At 50.0% G+C, this 24,631-nt stretch overlaps 1 protein-coding gene across 2 annotated transcripts in view; it reads left to right on the top strand.

Annotated features, from left to right (window-relative positions):
* Positions 1-628: 628 nt before the first annotated feature.
* Positions 629-24,631, top strand: part of CTIF (cap binding complex dependent translation initiation factor) — a 231,181-nt gene continuing 207,178 nt past the window's right edge. For both annotated transcript variants that reach the window (XM_065890337.1, XM_065890336.1), the window contains exons 1-2: positions 629-808; positions 15,333-15,404. In XM_065890337.1, coding sequence (XP_065746409.1) covers positions 629-808; positions 15,333-15,404 — 252 coding nt within the window. The remainder of the gene's footprint in view (positions 809-15,332; positions 15,405-24,631) is intronic.

The following is a 24,631-nucleotide window of genomic DNA, read 5'->3' as shown; positions in this document are numbered from 1 at the left end:
GTAGCGTGTGTCCCAGTAGATGCACCTTTAGCAGGGCCGCAAGATCACGTTAAGGCCTACAGTCTTCACCTAATTTAGGGATAGCCTGGCGTCCAAAGAGAAAATGTCTCTTTAGAAGGAGGTATTTCTTAGAGGCCCAGGCCCCTTAGAGGGTTTGTGTCTGTGGACCCCTGTACATCTCAATGCTGGGGTCAGAGACGTAGAAGCCTGTGGTCTGTTTTATTCTGCTTTGTGGTGGATTTTGTTAACTCCAAGTTGGGAAGTGGGGTTGAACTTGTAGACTGGGTCCATATTCTGCTTTTTCCTGGGTGGTAAGGTCCGGGTATGGACTAACGCTCAACATGGCATGAGTTACTGTGTTGGCCAATTAGGCAAATTACCTGCCTTCTCTGGGACTGAGTCTCCTTCCCCACGCAGGAGGGATCACAGCATCCTCTTCACACTGAAGGCGAGCTGGCACCCCACGGACTTCTCAGGATGTTGGGAGACCAAGACGGCAGGCTGGATGAGGGACTGCTTCCGGGCGGGGGAGGATTTCTCAAGTGGGGTCATCATCTCTGCCTCCAACTGTGTCTCACAGAGCCCATCTGTTCTCTGTATCCGCAGCCCAGGCCCCTGAGCGGGAGGGATGGAGAACTCCTCAGCAGCGTCGGCCTCCTCCGAGGCCGGGAGCAGCCGCTCCCAGGAGATCGAGGAGCTTGAGCGGTTCATCGACAGCTACGTGCTTGAGTACCAGGTGCAGGGGCTGCTGGCCGACAAGACGGAGGGGGACGGCGAGAGTGAGAAGACGCAGTCCCACATCTCCCAGGTGAGCACTGCCTGGGAGGGGGCAGGGCCTGGGCAGGTACGGGGCCTCGGAAGCTCGAAGTGGGGTAATAAGGGTAAGGGACCCTAATTGCAGGCAGCATCTGAATCTGATTGCCTGGCCCTAGGTTGCCAAGGTGTGGATGGCCGCACCCAGCAGAGCGTGGGATCCAGGCAGGAAGCCCCTGGCTGTGTGCTCCCAGCCCCTCTGAACCACCTCTACCCCGCCCTACCCCACCGGGTGGCTGCGGCCCAGCCAGACTCACAGTTCATGGAACACTCGTTTACTGAGCCCCTGCTGTGTGCTAGGCGCCGCTCCCTGTCCTTCACAAGCTCATGTTCTAAAAGAGATGTGGCGACTGTAGCTTATCCAAAGGGCACATAATCAAAAGTCTATCACTTAATGAATATTTCCTCTGATGTCGAATACAGGCAGTTGTTGGCACCAAAGAATCGAGTCTCTCAGACAGTCACCCAGGGCCCTGTGTGCCAGACCTCGTGACACACATGAAGCCTTCAGACCAGACTCTCAGGTTGGCCTCCCTGCTCCTGGTCAGTCTGTGGCAGCCCTGATCCTGGGTAGAAGGTGAACTCGGCTGAAAGACTGTGGGTCGAGATTTGGAAGTTTTGAGTCGTCTTGAGTAGAATGTGAACCATTAAGGGAAGTGACCATGTCACATGCATCTTTGCTGAACATGTTAAATTCTCAGTAGATGTTTGTTCAAGAGTTGGTTCCAACTACTAGCTGCCTGTGTGACCTCAGGCAAACCCCTCAACTTCTCTGAGGCTTGGCTTTCTTATCTGGTGAGTGGGGATGATCCCGCTGCCTCAGGCATGTTGGAAGGTCAAAGGTGATAAGAGGCTCCGAAACTACAGAGGGGCAGAGTGTTGTGTGCACCCAGAGGCTCGGGGAGGGTCTCTTCTGCTCAGGGTCTGGGGCCCAGTGTCCACCTCTTGTACTTGTCCCCCTCAAGCCTGGGGCTCCTCTGTCAAGTAGAGAAGTTGACATGGGTGTCCTGCTTTGGAGAAAAGCCAAGTGCAACTGGCTGGCTCGCTCTCTGGGTGGGCGGAAGATCCAGACCCTCCAGCTTTTTAGAAAGCCAGAATGAACCTGTGGCTTTCCTGGAACTCGGGACCAGGAGTGGACCTGGGAAATTGTGACGCCTTGCCGGTCCACGCCTTATCCCCACTGGAGGGTAGGGAAGGCAAGATCTGCCCTGAGAGAGAAATCGATGCTTTCCTTGGCGTCCTTGAAGTTCTAAAATCACAGGTAGTGTGAGCCTGTAATCTGTTCAGTATTCATTCCACAAGTGTGTATTGAGCACCTGCTCTGTGTCTAGCACTGTCCTAGGACTGGGTACCTGGGAGTGAGTGAAAGAGATGAAAAGCTCAGCCCTCGTGGAACTTATCCCAGTGGTGGATGGCAACTGCTGTGGGGAAAAATAAATCAGGAAAATGGAGTGGGGAGTGATGAAGGTCAGGAGGGGTTTGCAATTTTAAATGGGATGTCAAGGAAGATGTCACTGAAGGAGGTGGAGAGGTGAACTTGCAGATATCTGGGGAAGGGGCAGTCTAGGCAGAGGGGACAGCACGTGCAAAGGCCAGAGCTGGCAGACTTATTATTCCAGAGGCAGCAAGGAGGCCGGTGTGGCTGGAGCAGAGGGAGAAAGAGGGAGAGCAGAGGAGATGCTTCAGCGAGGCAGAGGGGTCGGTAGACCAGATGTACAAGGGCTGAGTCCTGGGGTCCGCCTACATTGAGAAAGCAGGGATGTGAGGGGGGCCAGCAAAAGAGACCAAGACGGGTTGGCAGTGAGGCAGGAGGAAATCCAGGTGAGAGTTGGGTGCTGGAAGCCCTGGGGAGGATGTGTTTCGAGCGTGGGGGGGGCAGGCTGACTGCTGCTGCAGGGCATTTGGGAGGAGGAGTGAGAATAACCCAAAGGGGCCACTGGGGCCGTCGGCGACCCTGATGGGAGGGGTGGCGGTCCAGTGGTGGGGGTGAAGGTCAGGGAGATGGGTTTGAGATGGGAGGGTAACACAGTGCAAGCACTCCCTGTATTACAGGAGTTTCGCTGTAAAGGGGAGAGGCGTGCGGTTCTGGGGGAAGCGAGGTCACAACGGGAGCGTTAACAATGAGCTGTGCGTTGACGGGAGCAGTCCAAGGCAGAGGGGCCGCTTCCCGGAGCAATGGCCTTGAATAGGTGAGAGGGCTTGGCCTCGGCTTGGGCCCTGTGGATGGGTGCATGGGCCTAGCCTGATGTGTGCTGCCTGCCTCCCCCACTGAGTGGACTCTGGTGGCCTCCAGCAGGGCATCCCTCAAAATTTCCTTCAGGTGAAATGGGCTCTTACAGGACAAGGGTCCCAGGAAGCTGTGAAGCTTCACCCCAGAGGAATGCTTTGTGAGTGATAGGATTTCTGTTCCCAGAGCAGCCATCGGGGAGAATTTTGGAAGGAGGGGCCCTCCCAGCACCTCTGAGCCCCCTGTGGGGACAGCTGAGCTTTCAGGATGTAGAGCAGATGGAGAAGTGCCCTCAATCTGGGCCCTGCACTCCCGGCTTCTGCTCCTGGGATTGGTTGGACCTAACCACGCTTGGATGTCCACATCTGGGTGGGCTGTTAAACAGATGTTGGCTTGAGGCAGAGTGTGGAAAACATTTGTACCATCTAGATGCATTCCTTCTTTCTGCATTCCCTGAGGTTCCCTGGGAGAATGCGAACACCTGGCAGGGTCCCAGGACCCGCCTGTGTGCAGGTGGCCGAGGGGGACATGTTTCAGTCCTGCTCCCACCAACTACCCTCCCCAACCCAAACACAGCTGGGGTCCAGACTCCAGGGGAGGGGGCAGCTGTGGCAACTCTAAGCAAGGCCAGGGTTAGATGTGTTATTATAACACACTTCTTTAAAAAATACAATCTCTATTGACACAGCTTTACAGGAAATCTTTCTGCTAAAGCACTTTTGCTTGTTTTTATTTAATCTGATGACTATTTTAAATGGAAGCCAAAGACAAAAACAAAAATAAAAAACCTCAGAGAATGTCCTGGGCTGCCTGTCTGTGGTGGTGTTTTGCTGTTTCTGGGAGAGAAAATTGTTAAGAATCTTGGAAACCTTGAGAAAACTTGAGGGAGTGGAGAAGAATGTTGCTTTTCAGTGGGTTGAGGTCATTTTTTAGGATCTGAGAGATGACAGTTGACACTCAGGAAGGAAATACCTCATGACGCTTGTAGAGTTGTGTTCTCCCCCACCCCTCCCCCATCAATAACTAGAAAGAAAAATGGATGGATGGATGGACGGATGGGTGGGTGGATGGATGGATGGATGGGAGAGAGATAGAGAAGAAACAGAGAGAGACAGAAAAGTGTCCTTTTTTTCCTACAAGAGTAACCGAGAGAGTGTGTGTTCTAAGTTTCCCAACATGTTTGGGTACCAATTTAAAATTACACCCTCACCCACACCCACACATTTCAAAAGTGCCTGTCCTCTAGTGGATCCCAAGTCCCCAGAGGCACATCCTGAGAGCTGTCCTCACTCTGTCCTTGGGAGGAAGGGGATTATAGCCCTATTCTGCAGGAGAAAAGACTGAGACACAGAGATGGAAAATGGCCAAACCCCACTGCTTGGTGGTGGCCGAGCTGAGCCCTGGTGCCCACCCCTTCCCCACCTACTTTTGGTTCCATGCTCGGTACAAGCTGTGACTAACAGGCTGTTGGGAAGTTAGTCTATTTTTCCCCCTGTGGAATGAGAATTAGGATTCCAAATCTCATTGACCATTAACCTTTTGTGGAAGAGATTGGGATGTTATATGTGGGGTAGTTTGGCACTTCTGATGTTAGTGGATGGTTTTGTGGATCACCAACGCAGTGTTCACAACTCTGGCTGCATGTTGGAATTGCTCTGGAGCTTGGACAGATCCCACCCTAGAGTTGAGTGGAATGGGGAGGGGCCTGGGCATTGGCATCTCATCCACCCCCACGTGACTCTGATGTTCTGCTCAGGTTGACGACCACAGCCACAGGTGGACTTGTCTGACTGCCTTCCTACCCCTCCATGTCCAGCTGCCTTCCCTTGGAAGGATAGAACGTAGGGCCATTGTAAAGAGTGGATACATTTAATGAAAGCGTGTTTCACACTAAATGCTTGTTTGCAAGTCAAATGAAGAGCCAGTGAGGGTGAAGAGAACTTCCTGTAGTTCTTTTTGATGCTCTCAGGCACTTGGAAGTCCTGGGTTTTGTCTCATACACAGAGACCTTCCAAGAGAGATGCGACCATGCATATATGTAGGATGGATTCAGATGGGCATGATGTCGCTTTCTCACAATGTTTTTCCTTCTCTTTCTTTTTACATTTTTCTTTACATTCTGCCTTCCCTGTTCACTGTTCCCTCATCCCTCTTTTATCCCATTCCCTCACTTCCTCCTGTCCTTTGAATCCTTTTTCCCTGTCATCTTTGCTCATAGGAGGAAGCGATCAATGGTGGACCATCTGTGAAAGGCTTAACAGAAGTGAGTTTAAGGAGACCTGTGGGGTGTGAATGTGGGGACTCATTCTTCTCCTTATTTAAAAAAAATTATTTTTAATTACCCAAGTACTGTATGCATATATTCTCATGGTACATAAGAATTCAAATGCTGACTAGTTACGTCCTCATTCCACTGTCTTACCCTACCTCCCACTGGAATGATGAGTTAACTTCCTCACCTTTTCAGTGCTTTTACGTGTGTGTTTGTGTGTGTATGTGTGTGTGTAAAATACTACTTACAGAAATATATTATTTCACAATCATATATCATGGCTGGTGAATATGTTGTTCAATAACTCACCTTTTCCGCATAGCTGTATGCCCTAGGGACTCCTCCAGGCTTGTACATCTGCTGTGTTCTGTTTAATGGCTGCACAGTTGCCCATAGTATGGATGTCCCATTGTTCAACCATTTACCTATTGCTAGGCATTTGGATTATTTCCAGATTTTCCCCTGGAAATACAAGCTATTTCAGTGAATACTTCTGAGCATGCCTCGTCCTGCACGTATAAAACTGTTTCTTTAGGTGGACGCTGAGAAGTAGAATCAATTTTAATAGCTGTTGCCAAATTGCTCTCCAAACGCCTGTTGCATTATTCACAGGACCACCAGTGTATTGGGACAAATGGTCTTTTGTCACTTTAATTTGCAATTCCTCAATTTTTAGTGAGGTTGAGCACTTTTTAATCTGATTACCAGCCATTTTTTAAATAGGTTAAATTTTTATTTGACTTTTAAAGCAACAATTGGAAAAACAGAGACAATCAGAGAACAGAGAAAGAAGCCCACCGTAATTTTGTTTTTTAAAGGAAGAATTTTTCTTTTTTTTAATGTTTTTAGCTCTTTATTTATTTTTTAAATTTTATTAATTTATTTTATTTATTTTTGGCTGCGTTGGGTCTTCGTTGCTGTGCACGGGCCTTCTCTCTAGTTGCGGCGAGCGGGGGCTACTCTTCGTTGTGGTGCGTGGGCTTCTCACTGCGGTGGCTTCTCTCCTTGCGGAGCACAGGCTCTAGGTGTACAGGCTCAGTAGTTGTGGCACGCGGGCTCTAGAGCACAGGCTCAGCAGTTGTGATGTATGGGCTTAGTTGCTCCACAGCATGTGGGATCTTCCCAGATCAGGGCTCAAACCCATGGCCCCTGCATTGGGAGGCGGATTCTTAACCACTGCGCCACCAGGGAAGTCCCCACCATAATTTTATGATAAAAACTAGTGTAATTTTTGTGTATTATTTTTTCTTAATACACCTTTCAAGAGTTGAACTTCTAGCATACATGTCACTTTTAGCTTGCTCGTTTATTTAGCATGGTTTCCTACACATTATTTGGTGGTTTTTGCATAAAGTATAATTGTTTAAACCTGCCAGTTACTGTTGGCTAAATAGTGAAATATAATTATAGCTAAGAATGATTAATTCAGGCCCCATTCTAGGCTCTGGGATAAAGTCATGAACAGAATGGACCATAATCCCTGTCCTCCTAGCTCTTACTTTCAGTTGGAGAAAGACAGGTGATAGACAAAGAAGAAAATAGATGTTAGAAGGTGATACACATGAAGGAGGCAAGAAGGGGCGGGGTGCTGGGCTGTCTCAAAGGCTTACTTAAGACTTTTGAGCAAAGATTTGAAGAAGGTGAGAGTTGAGGTCACTTAGGAACCAGCCTTCCAGGCAGAGGGGATGTTGAGGGCACAGCTCTGCTGTGGGAGTGTACCCCACTTCGAGGAACAGCTTGGGGGCCAGTCTGGTGAGGAGCAAAGAGCCAGGTCTGTGGGGCCTCATCGGTGAGACGCCGGGAGGTTTTGAGCAGAGGAGGGACATGGTATCACTGGTTAAATTGGACCACTCTGGGTGCTGTGTGGAGAATAGGCTATAGCAAGGGGCGGGGCAGAAAGGAAGCAGGGGGACCAGGAAGTCCTTGGTTGGTCAGGGTCAGAGGTGATGGTGAATTGGAGCTGTGTGGCACCGTGGAGGTGGTGAGAAGTGGTCAGATTCTCATACTTTAAGGCACAGGTAACATGATTTTCTAATGAATGACCTTGACAATAGCCTGAGCCTATAGACGGACAGACTTTCCAGAAATGAGATGGAAGACCCTGGAAGAGCAGCATTGGGGAAGCAGAGGTCAAGAGTTCGGGTTTTGGATGTGAAAGGTTTAAGGTAGTATTGGATGTCTTAGCAGAGATATTGATCAAGCAGTTAGATGTACAAAGTGGCATTCAGAAGAGGGGAACGACCTGGAGATTCACATTTGTAAATAGTAGCATGTGGGTGGCATTTTAAGCCCAAGGAGTGAGGGAGCTTAGACAAGAGGGTCAAAGATTGAGCTCTAAGAAGCTTCCCTGGTGGCGCAGTGGTTGAGAGTCCGCCTGCCCATGCAGGGGACACGGGTTCGTGCCCCGGTCCGGGAAGATCCCACAGGCCGCGGAGCGGCTGGGCCTGTGAGCCATGGCCGCTGAGCCTGCGCGTCTGGAGCCTGTGCTCCGCAACAGGAGAGGCCACAGCACTGAGAGGCCCGCCTACCGCAAAAAAATAAGGAAGTTGGGGCCATGAGGAGGAGCTACCAAAGGACACAGAGGGGTGTCCGTGTAACTCATTTACTCTACGTCACAATGCTGTGAAGAAGGTGCTGTTAGTGTTGCCAGCATACATGGGAGGAAACAGAGGCACAGAGAGGTTGAATGTGCTGCCTAAGGTCACACAGTGCGTATGTGGTCGGTGTGAGGTTTGAACCAGATGATCTTGCTCCAGGTGCCATACGCTTAACCTCTGCTCTGGCAGCTTCTGTCATTATCACAGCTTGGGGGGAGTAGTCTGAGGGAGGAAGAGACTTTCCCAAGGGACAGCGTAAGAGGTAGAGCAGGAATAGGAACTCACGTTCGCTGCGTCGAGAGCTCAGGCTCCTGATCGCTGCGTTAAGCTGCCTCCACAGCAGAGAAGGTGTCTGGGTTTCTTGTTAGTTCGTTAGTTTGTCTTAAGATCGGAGCAAGAAGCCTTTCTCCCTCTCTCAAACCTCAGCCTTTGGGCAGCATCCCCTCCCCGTCACACACAAGGTTTTCCTGGAGTATCACTGTGGAGGAGAGTGTGAGCTGCCAGCCCATCTCGGCTCCCACCTCCTCTGTTCCCCCTCTCCTGGTCAGTAAGCCCTTGTGCCAGCCCAGAGGAAGCAGTCGAACAAGATCCTGACTTTGAGAAGCTCCCATCTGTAGGCCGTCCCCATCTCCTCTCAGGCCCTTCGCCGGGAAAAGAGGACGTTGGGTGAGAGCAGTGGTTCCCACTAGACCTTCGAATCGCCCCCCTGGGGGGTCCTGGCACCCCCTTGATTAAGAAGCCGCGGATAAGATGGCTTTTTAAATAATTTTTCACTTTGAAATAATTTCAGATGTACATAAAAATTATAATAGGACAAAGAATTCCTTCACCCAGATTCTCCAGTGTTAATATCTTACCACATTTATTTTCTTTCTCTCGTCTCTCAATAGGTAGATAGATCGATTGATCACTAGATTCTGTATATAGAGAGATTTTCCCTTTATCTCTAAACACTTCACTGTGCGTTTCCTAAGAACAAGGACATTCTTTTTTTTTTTAATGGTATTTTATTTTATTTATTTATTTATTTATTTTTAACATCTTTATTGGAATAGGATTGCTTTACAATGGTGTGTTAGTTTCTGCTTTATAACAAAGTGAATCTGTTATCGACAGATGAATGGATAAAGAAGCTGTGGCACATATATACAATGGAATATTACTCCCCCATAAAAAGAACATTCTCTTATAATTACAGTATAGGAAATAAACATTGATACAGTACTATTATTTAATCTATAGACCTTTTTTTTTTTTTTTTTGCAGTTACGCGGGCCTCTCACTGTTGTGGCCTCTCCCGTTGCGGAGCACAGGCTCCGGACGCTCAGGCCCAGAGGCCATGGCTCACGGGCCCAGCCGCTCCGCGGCATGTGGGGTCCTCCCAGACCAGGGCACGAACCCGTGTCCCCTGCATCGGCAGGCAGACTCCCAACCACTGCGCCACCAGGGAAGCCCCTATAGACCTTTTATTTCACCAGTTTTCTCAATAATATCCTTTATAGCAAAAGTTAAAAAAAAATTCTAGGTTCCTCAAAAAATTAAACATAGAATTACTATATGATCCAGCAATTCTACTTTTGGGTATATACCCAAAAGAACTGAAAACAAGGGCTTGATCTGATACCTGTACAACATGTTCATAGCAACATTATTCACAATAGCCAAAAGGTGGAAGCAACCCCAGTGTCCATCAGCGGATGGTTGGATGGACAAAATGTGGTCCATACATAGAGGAATATTACTGAGGCTTAAAATAAAGGAAATCCTGTCACGTGCTACAACATGGATGAACCTTGAGGACTTTATGCCAAGAGAAATAGACCAGACACAAAAGGGCAAGTACTGTATGTTCTCACTTCTGTGAGGCACGTAGAAGAGTCGAATTCATAGAGAATGATAGCAGAATGGTTGGTATCAGGGGCTTGGAGGAGGGGGGATGGGGAGTTAGTGTTTGAGGGGGACAGTTTCAGTTTGGGATGAAAAAGTGCTGGGGACGGATGGAGCTGGAGTGCTGTATGGTGGTGATGGTTGTACAGCAGGTGTGAATGTGCTTCGTGCCACTGAACTGTACAGTTAAAAGTATTTAAAATGCTCAATTATACAATAAAAAATCTCTGGTTCAACATCTAGCGCAAGACCATACGTCACACTGAGTTTCCAACATTTTGACTGGCTCCTTGAATTAATACCTGTTTATCCCCTTTACTCATTCTGCTACTTTTTGGCTGTGTGACCCTGGCTCAGTTACTTAACCATGCTGTGCCTCAAATTCCATATTTGCAAAGTGGGGGTAATACATGGGCCTTGGGATCTATGTGGAGTAAATGTTAATGTAAGTAGCAGGCTTAGAATAGTGCCTGGATTAAATGAAATCTTTATATTTTCTGGGGATGAGTCCTTTGTTACACATGTTGCAGGTGGCCTCTCACTTGTCTTTAATTGTGTCTGTGATTTCTTTTGTCACACAAAATTTTAGACTTTGATGGAGTTTAAAACTCGTATCTTGGATTTTAACCAACTTGGAATGTGTTGTCGGTGGTACTGGGAGGCAGATTCTAGGGTCATTTTTTCCTCGCTGGCTCGCTGGTTGTCTCAGTCCCTGTGTTTATTGATGGTCTCTCCTTTCCCCTGATGTGAAACACTGTCCCTATCACATACTAAGTTCCCATTTGCACATCTGTTTGTTTATGGGTTTGGTTTTATCAGTTGATCTCTTCCTCTCCTCCTGTGCTGATTCAGCCTGACGGTGTGGCTCTGGCCTTGATACACTTTGATGTCTGGAATGGCGAACCCCAGGGACTTCACACACCACCCGAGGGGGCGGTTTATCCTTAGCACTTTCAGCCTCCCCCAGCCTGGGGCTTTTCCCTTTTCGCTCATCCTCCCTCAGCTTTCAGTGGCTTCCTCTGTCCTCCATCAAGTCTGCTCCAAAAATACTGTGCATCCTGGGGTGCAAATGACTGATAATAAGATTTTAATTCTTTTAGCATGAAGTATTTAAAGTGTACCGATAGAAGCAGAGAATAATGGGATAAGCATCTGTTTGGACTAGACTAAACATCTGTACTCCCGCTTATTAAACCTTAACCCTGTGCCATCTTTGTTTCATCTTTCTAAATTAAGAAATAAATTATAGCAGTTATGGTGAAGGCCCAAAACCACTCTTGTGAATTCCATGTTCGTTGTTCCCATACATACAGATTTCCCACTTTTCCTGCCTCTTTGTGTTCAACGACCTTTTCAGGAGGGGTCACCTTACCCCACAGAGAACTTGCTCCCAGCTGTAAACCCTTCACCTCAAAAGAGAAATGCCCTGGCTGAACCAGGTATAGGGGCAGGGCCGAGGAGAGTGTTCCCCAAGGGGGCCCTTCTCTTGTTCTGGAATCATCTCATACAGATAAGGACGGGTTCCCGGAAGGTCTGTGTCTGGAGAATTTTCTAGGTGGCGGCTCAGAAAAGGCAAAGGGGAGGGAGGTGGTTGTGGTACAGCCTAAGAAGAAAGAAGACAGCGTGAGCAGCAAAATCCCAGCAGGGGGAGGAGCTTTGAACAGGGAAGGGAGAGCTCCCAGGGGCTTGTAGGGTCAGGCAGCAGCAGAGAGCGGATGTGGCTGGGGGGTTGGATGCCGCACGGGCCCAGTGGTACAACTTCCTGGGAGAACTGCAATGACTCACATTTAATTCCTCCCCGGGGGTCAGGAAAGCAGGACCCAGCTGGACCACACTCCCTCCCCCAAAAGCTTTCCCTGGGGGCCGTGGCTGGCTCTGTGGGGTGGGTTTCTGTGGACTTTACTATCTTGCTAGCTTTCCTAAACACATCAGCCCTCTGCTCACTGCTTAACTCTGTGATGCTCTCAGAGCCACTTCTTCATTTCTGTCTGCCTCTGCTCTCCCAGTGGAAATATTGGACTAGCTTCCCAACCAGTGGGTTCCCCACACCCACACTCCGGGCCAGTTCAGCCTGTTCTAACACAGCTCTGATGACGCCCTCCCCTAACAGAAGCCTTCGGACTCTTTCCACCCAGGAAGAGTCTCTGACTGCTTAGCCGGAGAGTCCTGCTTGCTGCCCTCTACCCCTGAGCTGGCCAGTGTTCCCCTGCCATGTCCACACTCGGGCTCACTCTTCTCCAGGGATCTGGGCTCAACTGCTTTCCTTCCCTAGGGAATCCCTCCGAGAGCACACTGTCCCTTCTCAGCCTCGCCCTCCCCCTCCCCGCGTTACTGTTACTGCACATGTCACCTCCCCTGTGAAGGGAGCGCCGGTGGCAGGTCCCACACCAAAGGTGCTCAGGAAGGTTGGCCAGCGTAAAGTTAAGGATGACCTTTGACAAAGCAGAGCAGTTTCATCGGAGCTTGGAATCGCTCTGGGAAAGCCTAGCCAGGGGGCTGAGGTGGCACGTGGCTGTGCACAAAGCCTCAGCTGCCCCTCTGTGCCCGCCTGTCAGGAGCAGCCAGTGTTGCATCCCATCCCCGCCCTGCCAGGGACCACGCGGGGACCACGCTGACCCCAGGAGGAGGTGTGCCCACCCTCAAGTCACCTCTGTGCGAGACGTCAAGTCAGCAGTATGCAGCTGGGGTTGAAGTGTTTGGGATGCCCCACTGGAGGAAGGCTTCTCTGCAAGGCTGTCCTGGGACGGGACGAGAAGTGCAGGATCTAGTTCTCTCCGGGCCGGTAGTCACTGCGTGCCTTGACCATCCTCCCCACTGTCAGCCAGCCTCCAACCAGGAAAGGAGAAGCCACTCAAGTATAGAAAGCAGTAAAGCAGAGGGATTGTTTTTATAGTAGTTCAAATAGTTTACAAATATATATATATAAACACATATATACATATGTGGATTACTTTTTTTTTTTTTTTTGGCTGTGCCACGCGGTGTATAAAATCTTAGTTCCCTGACCAGGGTTCCAACCCGCACCCCCTTCAGTGGAAGCACAGAGTCTTAACCACTGGACCACCAGGGAAGTCCCTGGATTGCTTTTTATTTTGAAGTTACTTTTGACTCATAGCAGAGGTGCAAAAATAGTACAGGGTGTTCCCATGTACCTGTCCCCTAATATGAATATCTTACATAACCGTAGTACAATGATCAGAACTAAGAAATTAACATTGGTACAATGAGACTTTATTTGAATATCACCAGTTTATCTACTAATGTCCTTTTTCTGTTCCAAGATTCAAATTTGCATCTAATTGTCATGCTTTCTTATTCTCCTCCAACCTGTGACACTCCCGTGGTCTTTTCTTATCCTTACAACCCTGACACTTGAAGAGTATTGGTCATTTATTTTTTGGAAAGTTCATCAGTTTGGGTTGCCTCATACTCTCTCACGATCATATTGAGATCGTGCATTTTTGGCAAGAACACCTCAGGAGTGACATGACCCTTCTCAGGGCATTACGCTGGGAAGTCCACAGTGGTAATATGTTTTATTACAGATGATATTATCCTTGGTCACTTGGTTTAAGGTGGTGTCTGATAGATTTCTCATTTTTCCCTTTTCTTCTCCTATAATTTAATAAATATCTTTGCAGAGATGCTTTGAGACTACACATATCCAGACAGAGGGAATTTAACCCAGGGAGTTGGTTACCCAGATAATAAAAAAGCTGAGAAACTAAACAGCCACAAGGAGCCATTACCACCTCTAGGCCTGAGGCACAAAGGGAGGAGATGGTATTGCCAGAGCCCAGCGTTAGGGGTCGTGCACAGAGGGCCCATCTGGTGAGGCTGGAGCCTTGAAGGAGACCCAGTCATTGCTGGTAATGCTGCCTGAAGCATAGAGAGATGGGGGAGAAACACCGCGGCTTCTCTCTCTTCCTGTCTCCCATTGGCCCAGCCCAGCTGGGAGCCAGCTGAGCCTGCAGGGTTCAGCCCCTCTGCAGTACAGAGCCGGGATGGGCAAGAAGTGGCTCTGAGGGCACACTCTCTTGGGACTGGTACCTTGCCTTTGCCAGTTCCTTCGAACTGAGCTGTGCTGTCCAATAGGGCAGCCACTAGCCACATGTAGCTCTTGAGCACTTGAAATTGACATGCTTTAAGCAGATTTCAAAACCTTAGTATGGAGAGAAGTATGTAAAATATCTCATTGATCATTTTTATATCAATTACCTATTGAGATAAACATATATTGAGATAAATAAAATGCATTATTAAGTTTAATTTTTCTTTTTTCTTCTTTAAATCTGGCTACTAGATCATTTAAAATTATGTCTGCGGTTCCCGTTCGTTGGCCAGCACTGCTGTAGAGTACACTTGTACCAGCCTGTATCATCGGCGTTGTAATAACATGTCTTTCCTATACAAAGGTCATGCCCTTGACCCACAGTCGGGGGAGGGTGTGTCTAGCCAAGGTTTCACAAATCCAGGACGGTGATGGCTTTGAGCCATCCACACTCACGCACAGTTTTGACCAAGTGTGTCAAACAGAGAGAGACTGGTCTCCTCTGCTTTTTATGAATCATACAGGTGTAGGTCAAGATCAATGTTCAACGTGAGCTGGAGAGCCTACCTAACATTTAACACAATAATAAAAGCACCACCATATATATAGATAACACATTACCGTGGAAGAGCTGTACTCTTACTACTACTTTATATCTATATATAGATTTTGTATAGCTTACAAAGTCCCTTCATTTCAACCTTGCAGAGTCACCCAGCCTTGCTGTCCCCATTTTATAGATGACAAAGTGAAGCCTGAGAGATTACGTGGATTTCAGTGGCTCTCAAACTTCTGGTGCATCCCTTGGAAAGCTTGTCAAAATGGAGAAGACAGGTGCTGCCCTCAGCGAGTGATTCAGTGGGTGGAGATTAGGACCCAGAGACCCCCTACGTGGCAGGGTTTGAGGACCGTTACACTGGTAGTTGTCATATCACACTTTGGGACACATGAGGCCCCTGAGGTCAGTGGTGGGACTGGGCTTCTGATGGCCAGTCTGGGGCTCTTCCCCGATGCCATGCTCTCCTGTCAGTCCACAGGTCCACCGTACTTTGGGGCTGGGTGTACGGTATGATCCACACATACATGCCTCTCCTCTAGCTCCAGCCTTGACACTGTAGGGGGCTAGTGTGGCTGAAGCATGGTTAGGTGGTCAAACATGGTGCTGGTTTCTCAAAACTCATATTTACCCTCTGTGTTGTCTGGTTGGCTTTGGAAGGTAGCTGGCTCTTCATCACTTTGGTGGGCTTAGGTGGCAGGAAATGAGTTTGCCTTCCCCACACATACGCCAAAGGGTCACCTCCACGTGGCACTGGGAGATGCCAAGTGGGACCTGCTGGTACAGAAAGATTTGTCTTTGAAAATGGCTGAGCAGGATTTCATACTGGCTCTACTGCAGCAGGGCGGGACCGTGCCTGGGGGGCCAGGGCAGAGTGAGGATGAGCCTGTGTGTCCTGCCATCACTGACCACTCCTTTCTCCCCTGCAGTGGACGGCGGACTGCAGTGATCAGCTGGACTGCAGCTACTCCTTCTCCCGAGGGCGAGCCCCCCTGCAGCAGGTAGGGAGCCAGCTCCGTGCTCCATCTGGGGGTCATCGAGGTCTTGTCTGTCTGGGTTCCTGGGCTGTTCACCGTGGTGCTCCTGAGAGGTGGTGATGTGGGAGTGCGGGAAATGGGACAGGGGAGGGTGCAGTCTGCCCCCTGGAAAGTTCTCCCTGAATATGCAGCCCACAGTGAAGCCCTCCCTGCCCAGAACACATAGATTCATAAGATTTATTTTTAGTAGCAGCGTTATTTATAATAACAAACATCTGTAAACAACTACTGATCCGTTAAGAGGAGAATAGATAAATGATACGTGATATATCCTTACAATGTACTGTAATACAGCAATAAAGTGAGTGATCTGTGATACATCCTTGTGGTGGAATATTATACAGCAGTAAAATGAGTGAACTGGAGGTTTGCACATCAGCGATGATGATGGGTCCCAGGGTTTTGGTGGGGTGGGGGCACTCTGGAGATCGCTTCTGCTTCAGGTCTTCAGAGGACTGGAAGGGGCAGGCTGTGGGTGTGAGGGAAGCCAACCAGCTTCCTGGGACCAGGCTGGAGTCCACTGCTTCTCCCCCTGCTGCTTCCCTGTGAGATCCTGCGGGGGCCCCTGTGCGGGTCGTGTGCCGGAGGGAAGGAGGCAGCTGCTCTTTGAGAGCCGTCCCTGGTGACCCGCAGGTCCCGTACACCCTCTGGTTGTCGAGCTGTTCTTGCTGATACCTCGTCCCACCTGTGGGAGATGGTGGGATCAGAGACCGAAAACTCCGTCTCTCTCCAACCCCCAGTCCAGCCTCCCACTGCACCTGTCCAGAGAGATGAGGGAGTCTTTATGGGCTTCCGCAGTAACTTGCTCCCAGTTCCAAAGCACCTGTGTTGTCACATCGCCTGGGCCCACTTACTTGTGTCTGACTTCGGCCCATGGTGCCGATGAAACCAACTCTTCTCTATTCTTTCGTGAGGGAAGGTGGGCAGTGGCCTCAGTTCCAGATCTTTCTTAGGCTGTAGGGCTTTGCTATACCATGGGGGGGGGGGGGGGGGGGGCGGTGTCGGGGCAGCTGCCCTGGACCGTTCTGTCACATGACAAGATGCTTGTGTGTGTGTTTCGTTGATTCTTAAGTAGGAGGCCATGATAAAGCCAGGGTGGGGTGCTCTGCCACAAACTTGGTGGCAGTTCTCTGTGTCCTCAGCTTCCTCATATAAAAACCAGGAGACTCGGTAGCTTCTGAGGATCCTTCTAGCTTCTCCATGCCATTTACAGACAGGGAAGTTGGGGCCCATGGAGGTGTCATGACCTGACCAAGCTGGGACTTGAACCCAGGTCTTTGCCTGTCCTGTCCCCTCATCGGCCCTTTACCTTGTCTTCCTGTGGTAGGTAGCCTTCTATGGAGGTCTTTTGTCCTCACCACTAGACTGCTGGTGCATGGTCATGGACTCCGTTTATACTCCCTAAACCCCTCCAGCTCTTGGCTGAAGGCCTGACACATCAGGGGCACTGTCACTAGTGTCTGCCAGTTATCTGGGGTTTCCTACATGAAGATTCTCTTAACACTTCAGCAGCAAAGGTGGACTTGGATCTGGGGACTCAAAAATCAGAGAGAGAGCTTCAGGGAAGGGTTGAAAGTCTTGGATGGGGACATAAGAGGCTGGTAAATGAGAAACTGAAAAGACAGCTCTCTGTTATTTAGTCAGTAGGTGTCTGGTTCTGGAATCGTCCGGAGTCTTCCTTTTTGTTCTCACTCCTTTATCTTCTTTTCTGGGTCCCCTCTCCCCACCCTTTCTCTCTGGTCCCATTTTCCCATCACTCTGGACAGGTTTCCAGGGGGATGAGATTGGCGTATCCTCCCACTTGCTTCTCATCTGCCTGCCTCACTCTGAGCTGTCCTTTCACAGCTGGTTTCACCCCCTGGAGGAGGGTGGGTGGGGTGTTGGCCAGGGCCGGGGGCTTGTGGGAAGGGATACCCTGGCACCATGAAGACCAGCTGACCCCGAGTCCCATCTCAGAAGCAACTGAACAGTTGGCTTGGGGTAAGCAGGGGCTGAATGAAATGCAAAACGAAATGCAACTGAACTTAAAGAAGAAATTGTAAAAGGCTCCTGTTAGGTCCTTTCTTGGCAGGTGGAACTGAGCATAAGTCCATTATAGGGGACGAGCCCCAGGAAGGGTGAGGCGGGCTCTCAGGATGTAAACCCGCTTTACTTCCCTGATGTGCCCGGAACACGAAGGCTTCATAGTAGGGGTTTCCTACAGGCCATGGGGCCATTGGCACTCCCACCGCCCCCGTGTAGTCTGTCTGATCGTCTCAGAGGGAGGAAGGGGGAGACATCTGCTTCCAAGAAGCGGAAGAGTAGCCGGGGCACCGAGGGACAGCCACGGCCTCAGCCCCACGTGCCACGTGCCTTGTGTGTTCTGGATTCAGAGCCCGTGGTGTCCCCATGCGGCGAGCCAGCTGTGGGGAGCGGGAAGGCTGCTCCACCTGAGTCCTGGTGAGGTCACACCCTGTGCCGTGAGAAGCTGCTTAGAGCCGAGGAAAGCTCAGCGGGCCCAAGAGCTCAGGGTGTTTGCGGAGGGAGTTTTCATGGATTCCTCAGCCGGGGAGTGTTGGTAGTGGCCTGGAGCATGGCCCCTGAAGGACAAGATAATGTGTAAAAGAATGCCCAGTGCAGGGCAGGAGATACAGTGTGCACAGCGTGGCCAGACCTCAGGTGGCCCAGAGCTAAGGCACTCGGGCAGGCCGAGCAGAGGTGGTGGCATCGGGCTGGCCCTCCTGGAAGGCCCCGGGCGCTGTACCCCACGCTGCATGGAGAGACAGGATTGAAATGAGGTCTCCTGAGGTCATCACCTTGGTTCGGTGATGAAAGCCCTGACTGTAGACATAACTCAGTTAATCAGGGTACGAACAATAGCGTGGTGTAAGCAAGACGGAAGTCTCTTTCTCTCTCGCCACCCTCCTGGGAGGGTGTTCAGGGCTGGCATGGCAGCTCAGCCGTGTTGGGACAGCCTCCTTGTTTCTCATGCTCTGCCCTCTCTGGGGTGTTGCCCTTGTCCCATGGCCCGTGCTGGCTCACGTCCACATCCACATTCCTGCCAGTGGGAGCACCCACCCTGGGCTTCGTCTCCAGGAGCCTCTGGTGTCCCCGCAAGGAGCAGCCATCTTCTTTTAAAAGTTAAAATTTTTTAAAATTTTTTGTCCGCGCGGTATGTGGGATCTTAGCTCCCCGACTAGGGATGGAACCCACGCCCCCTGCAGTGGAAGCGCAGAGTCTTAACCACTGGACCGCTAGGGAAGTCCGTGAAGCAGTCATCTTCTGATGCCCTCCGGTGCAGGGATCAAAGCCGGTCAGCATCCCTTGAGTGACATAAGGAAAACCCCACAATTTACCAGAGACAGCTGCCCCTTTCACCCTGCCCTGGAGCGGCCCCCTGATGGAGGGGAAACCAGGGAGCTACCAGCTGAAGTGTGCCTTAGCTGGGGGCAGCTCTGATGGGATGCTGCTGCCCATACAGCCTTCAAGGGCCCCTTCAGCCTGGTCCACCAGATGTAGGAACACTGGACCAGCTCATATAAGCGCCCACTGGCTTCCTCGCCGTACCCTCTCCACCAGGCAGACACCCTCACCCACACACTAATCCATGGTGTGATCTGGATATGTACACCTGCCTGTCCCCTCAGCCTGCTGGTGGGCCTTGAGCTGGGTGCCACCAGGGCTCCCTTTACATCCCTGACCACCCCCCCACCCAGCCTAGGGCCTTGCACACAGTAGGTGCTCAATAATGATACCTGAGATGGCTCAGACCCGGTCTACGCAGTCATTCCCTAGCGGGTCCTATTCCTCTGGCCACACCAACTTTGCTGAGCTTTTGGAAGTCATTGGGATGATGGGGCAGCTCTACTATCCCACATTCACCCCCGGGGAGAATTTCAGGAGGAAACTGAGGCTAGATTGAGACTGGGGTGGCTGCGCTAGCACTTTCCCTGACTGCCCCACTTTGGGCTCGTGCACCCCGGACGGTGGGGCCCCCAGGAGGATGCCGAGGTGCTGCATTCTGCCCAGGACGCTGTGTGGTGAGTCGCAGACCATGCACTGAATGAGGAGCTGGGTGCAGGCACCATTTGAGGATTAGTCTTGCACTGGGATTATTTTTGTTGTTTCAATCAATGAATAAAACCAAAAAAAAACACCTTGCCTTCTCTGAACCCTTTCAGAGGCACAACGTAGAGGTAAGCCAGGGTAGGTAGAGTCCCATGAGATGGAAGGAGGGGGCTCAGAGAGTCCAGAACAAAAAATGGGTTCCACATAGTCCTGAAGAGGCCCGTTAACTGCCTGTAGCCGGGACTCGGCTGTACTGGGGACTGTTTGGCATCCTGACAGCATCTTTCCAAGAGAGTTCACCCACCACCTAGTCATTTACTCAGGAGGTCGGAATACAGTTTCCACCTTATTGTAACAGGGGAGGTGCCCGGAGATGATTTAGAGGAAGGCACCTGATATGAGAGAGCGCAGCCCAGTGCATTTAGACGACATCCCCAGGTGCCGGCCCAGGACTTAGCATTCAGGGAAGGAAGCTGAAGGCGTGTGCAAGGTTGTGTGGAGTCAGGCGCAAACAGGTCTTCTCCATCGGCGCAGAAATGCCAAGGAAAGGAAATTGATGTGCCGGACAGCAGCAGTGCCTCTGATTAGACCTTGAGAAGGACTTCCTGACCGAAGGACTTGTTGGCCCACGGTGTTGGCTATCGAGCAAGTGATGGGATCTTTGCTGGGAACCTGATGAGCACACGTCTTACCAGGCAGGTTCATGCAAAGCCCTGGGAAAAGGAGGGATGTGTCAGAAATGGTGTCCTGAGTCCCGGCTGACAGGCTGTGATCCCACACTCCCTGGAGTGAGGAGAGAAGGGCGCTCCCCTCTTCCACCTGTGGTGCCCGGTAGCAAATTGAAGCATCAGGAGAGAGTGAAAAGAGCCTTGTTCCAGGGGTCAGGAGAACCAGATGTTGACCCAGGTGTGGCATGCACTCCAATGCCTCTTCCACAAAATGAGACTCCTCTGAGCCCCTCTGGAAACACCTGTCACTGTTTATATTCTGTGTCTCCATGAAGTGGGTCCAAATGGCTGCTAAAATCAGCAGGTCTGGATTTTCCTGATTTCTCTACTGTTCCCCCCACATACCCTGATGCCTGTGTCAACCTACATGTCAGCATTGACTGCGACCCAAGAGATGACAGATGGTAGGCAGAGGTGAGCCTCAAATGCACTGCTTACCTCTGGCCCACAGAAAAGGGTAGAAGGAATTTTCTGCCAGTCATCTTGCTGCCCTTGAGGAATTAATAGTATCTGGTTCAGAGCCAATCTAAAAACTCAGTACAAATGATATCTGAGTCAAAGTGCCCAGATTTTTAATCAGCTTCTCTGAATAATTAAGAAATATCATGTGTATGTTCATGGCACTGCTCTCTGTCCACTTAGCATTTATTGACCACCTGCTGTGAGCTTGGCTCACATACGAGCTGGAGCCTTTGAGCTCACTACCTGTTTGTAGAGCAGAGGCTAGTGAACATGAAACAGACTAAAGGCACACACGGTAAGACCCCCAAAGAGACGCCCTGAGCACAGACACTGCAGTCATCCCAAGGAATGGCCCTGTTGCTCTCTGCGGGTAGGGAGATGGCTTGTAGGACGTGAGACTCGGATCTGTGCCTTCAGGAATGGGTAGGATGTCTGACCAGATGGAAGGGAAGAGAGAAAAAGGTGAAGAGAGAAGAAGCGGTGTTAGCAGAGACTTGAAGTTGGCCATGATGTTGGGATGTTAGACAGGAGGAGTGGGCACAGCTGGAGTCGTTGGTTGGTGCTGGGTTTTACCAGAGTGGTGGGGGATGGGGTGTCTATACACCACGCTGAGTTGCTGGAGCTGCTGTCCAACCCCACGCATTTGTGTACCTTGCATGGCTTGTATTTTCTCTGTCGTTCCTTACAGGTAAATTCTGTCCCCCTGTATCAGTCAGGATAGCCTAGGAAATGCTGCAGTAACAAACAGCTCTGAATCTTAGTAACTTTAAGCCATCCATTTAGGACCCAGCTTGGTGGAGCAGTTGCCACGACGGAGGGAAAAGAGCACCGGAGGCAATTCAACGCTGCAACCTAAATGTAACACACATCACTTCCACTCTTAGCTTGTTGCCCAGAACTAGTCCCGTGGCCCCACCCAACCATAAACACACTAAATAGGAGAATCCTACTATACGCCTGGACCAGGGGAACCAGAACTGGTTGGTGACTGGCTAGAATGATTGTCACATGTTCCACTTCTAGTGGAGACTCAACGGGGCTGTGGCTGACTTCCGCCCCCCCTTACCTCCTTTACCACATTAAATCCAGAGCTAGGCAGGTCTCCAGTGAACCCTGAAGATGTGGGCTCTCAGGATGAGAAGAAGCTCAGAGGTCACCTGATCCAACTCCCTGCAGTGCAGGATCCCCCTGCTTCATGAGGCCATTGGGCTGCTGGACGTTTCCAGAAATGGAGAACTCACTGCTTCACAAGGCATCTCAGAGCATGTGAGGCAGCTCCACTGATAACAATGTCGGTCTTTGATTCAGCCCAGACCACCTCTCCATAACTCCAGCTGATGGATTTAGTTTGATTCCTTTTGTGCACGGCTATTTGGCCTCTCCCCCACAGTCTGCCGTGGCAAGTCTGCTTTCTAAGCTAAGCATGCTCATTCCTGCAGCTATTCCCTGTTGTTGTGGTTCATTTATTCCTTTATTTATTTGTTCTTTCATCCATTGATTCAACCAGCACGTCATCGTTGAGGGCCCCTGTGCCAGCCACCATGCTAGGAACCAGGAATCGGGATGGTGAAGGCAATGGGTGCAGTCTCTGTGTATGTAGAGGGTAGAGTGGGCATGGGGGCGGGGCGGGAGATGGGCACTTAAACCACAGTGCTAAGAAGTCTGGGACGTGACACACTGCTTCCCACGTCCTGTCCCATCCTGGGTTACTTTTCTGGGAGCACCATAAACATAGACTATATTTCCTCTTAATAAGCCTCTTCAAACTGGACATGGCATGATCTGTGTACTTCTGCTGCTCCCAGCATGTGAGCCTCTCTTTTCCAGAAGATGCCATCTGTCCCCGTCCTCGGAGTGACTTCTGGCTCCAGCTCACCTGGAGGAACCAGGATACAACGCTTACCAAACAATATTGATGATTGACTTCTATAGGGAGAGCAGTCGGCAACTATTCGTCGAGCCCACGCTGTAAACAGTATGAGCCACGTGGCCTGGTCTCTGCCCTCAGAGTACCCAGGGTCTGCTTAGAGAAAGAAGACTTTCTCGAGTGGACAAGCAACATTCTAGAGCCGCGTGTGAATACCGGGAGGAGGGGAGCTGGCTGCAGCTGGCGTCTGTAGAGGAGGTCAGATACCCGGGCATGGAGGGGGAGGAGCCATGCTGTCATGGTAACGGCATCTGATTGGAGGACTGGAGTGAGGAGACGTGAGGACTGGAGTGAGGAGACGTGAGTCCTGGCTTCTGTACCTCTGACTCGCTATTCCATCACTGGTGAGATACGTCATCTAGCTGCAGCCTCAGTTTCTCCTCTGAAAAATGAGGAGGTGAACTAGACTTAAGGTCATCAAAATGTTTTGTGAAAAATACAGATTTCTATTTCTGGGAAGATGGAATAGATGTTCTTTTCTATATTCCTCCTGCTAAGTACAACTGAAACCCTGAACATTCTATATAAAACAAATATAAGAAGATTCTGAAACAGAGAGAGAAGGCAGACCAGCTAGGGACCTTGGGACCTGAGTATTGACACAGGAGTGACCTCCGTGGGTTTTCCTTTTGCCTCCCATATCCCAGACTTGAAGCTGAAGATGTGGGTAACCAGGAAATGCCAGTGGACACAGATATTTTTTTTTGAAAGTTCCAATAAAAGCCTATTCTCTCTAAGCTTAGGTCCAGGAAAAGAATAGAAGTTTAGGTCTAGCAAGATAGAAAACTTTTAGACAATAGCTGCTCTACTCCAGCCAAACAGCACAGAAAAAAACTGTAGCACCATCCCCACCGTCACAAGCAAATAACCAGTGGGAACCTGGACTTGCACACTCTCCGGGCTGTAATGCGGCCCCCTAACTCCTTCAGCAGTGTGATGTCAGAGAAGGTCAAGTAGGAAGTTGTGACTTTCATCTCTGCTGGCTGGTAAGAAGCTCCCTGCCCCCATGGTATTGTTGGAGGCCATGTGGGGTACCTGGACTCCCACCCCCACTCAGCAGGATAGAGGTGCCCTCCCCTCCCTGCTGGCATGAGTCGGAGGAGGTTCTACTAGAGAGCTGGGACTTGCACTGTTGCCCGGTGGTCGTGAGGCCCCCATAGCAGGGTCAGTGGGGACCATGTGGAGTCCTGGAACTCTTACCTCCACTGAGCCATAACAAATGCTCCACTGACAGTACTGAGGTCGTGCCCACCCCCCCTTTCCCCTGACAGAGTGGTACCACAAAAAGCCAGTTAAAACAGAAGATTTAAATGAGATTCAGAGTCTCATTACATAACATGAAAGTGTCCTGATTACAATCAAAAATCATTTGTCATACCAAGAATTGGGAAGATTTCAAAGTGAACGAATGAAGACAATAAATGTCAACACTGAGATGTGAAATTGGACTTCATCAAAATGAAAAACTCTTGCTCTGGGAAAAACCCTGTTGAGAGCATGAAAAGACAAGTTATAATGAGGGGGAAGAGTTTGCAAAACATATATCTGACAAAGGACAAGCATCTAGAATATGTAAAGAACTCTCAAAACTCAGCATTGAGAACAATGCAATTAGAAAATGTACAAAATACATGAAGAGACATTTTTCACTAAAGAGGATATACAGATGGCAACTAAGCACACAAGAAGATGTTCATTGTTAGCTGTTAGGGAAATGCAAACTAAAGCCTCAGCAAGGTATCTCTGTACACCTGTCAGTATGGCTAAAATGAAAAAAGAAACAAACAACAGTGACAACACCGAATGTCGGTGAAGACGCAGAGAAATTGGATGACTCACACATGGCTGGTGGGGATGTTAAGTGGTGCAGCCATTCTGGAAAGCAGTTTCTTATGAAACTAAACCTCAAGTACCATATGATCCAGCAAGTGCGATCCTGGGTGTTTATCCCAGGGAAATGAAAACTTATGTTCACACAAAATCCTGTACTTGAATGTCTATAGCAGCTTTATTCGTCATAGCCAAAA

Source organism: Phocoena phocoena, chromosome 13 (genome assembly GCF_963924675.1).
Source record: "Phocoena phocoena chromosome 13, mPhoPho1.1, whole genome shotgun sequence".
Classification (NCBI taxonomy): Eukaryota; Metazoa; Chordata; class Mammalia; order Artiodactyla; family Phocoenidae; genus Phocoena; species Phocoena phocoena.
Note: the sequence above shows the minus strand (reverse complement) of the source record. Positions and strands in the feature narration are given on the sequence as shown.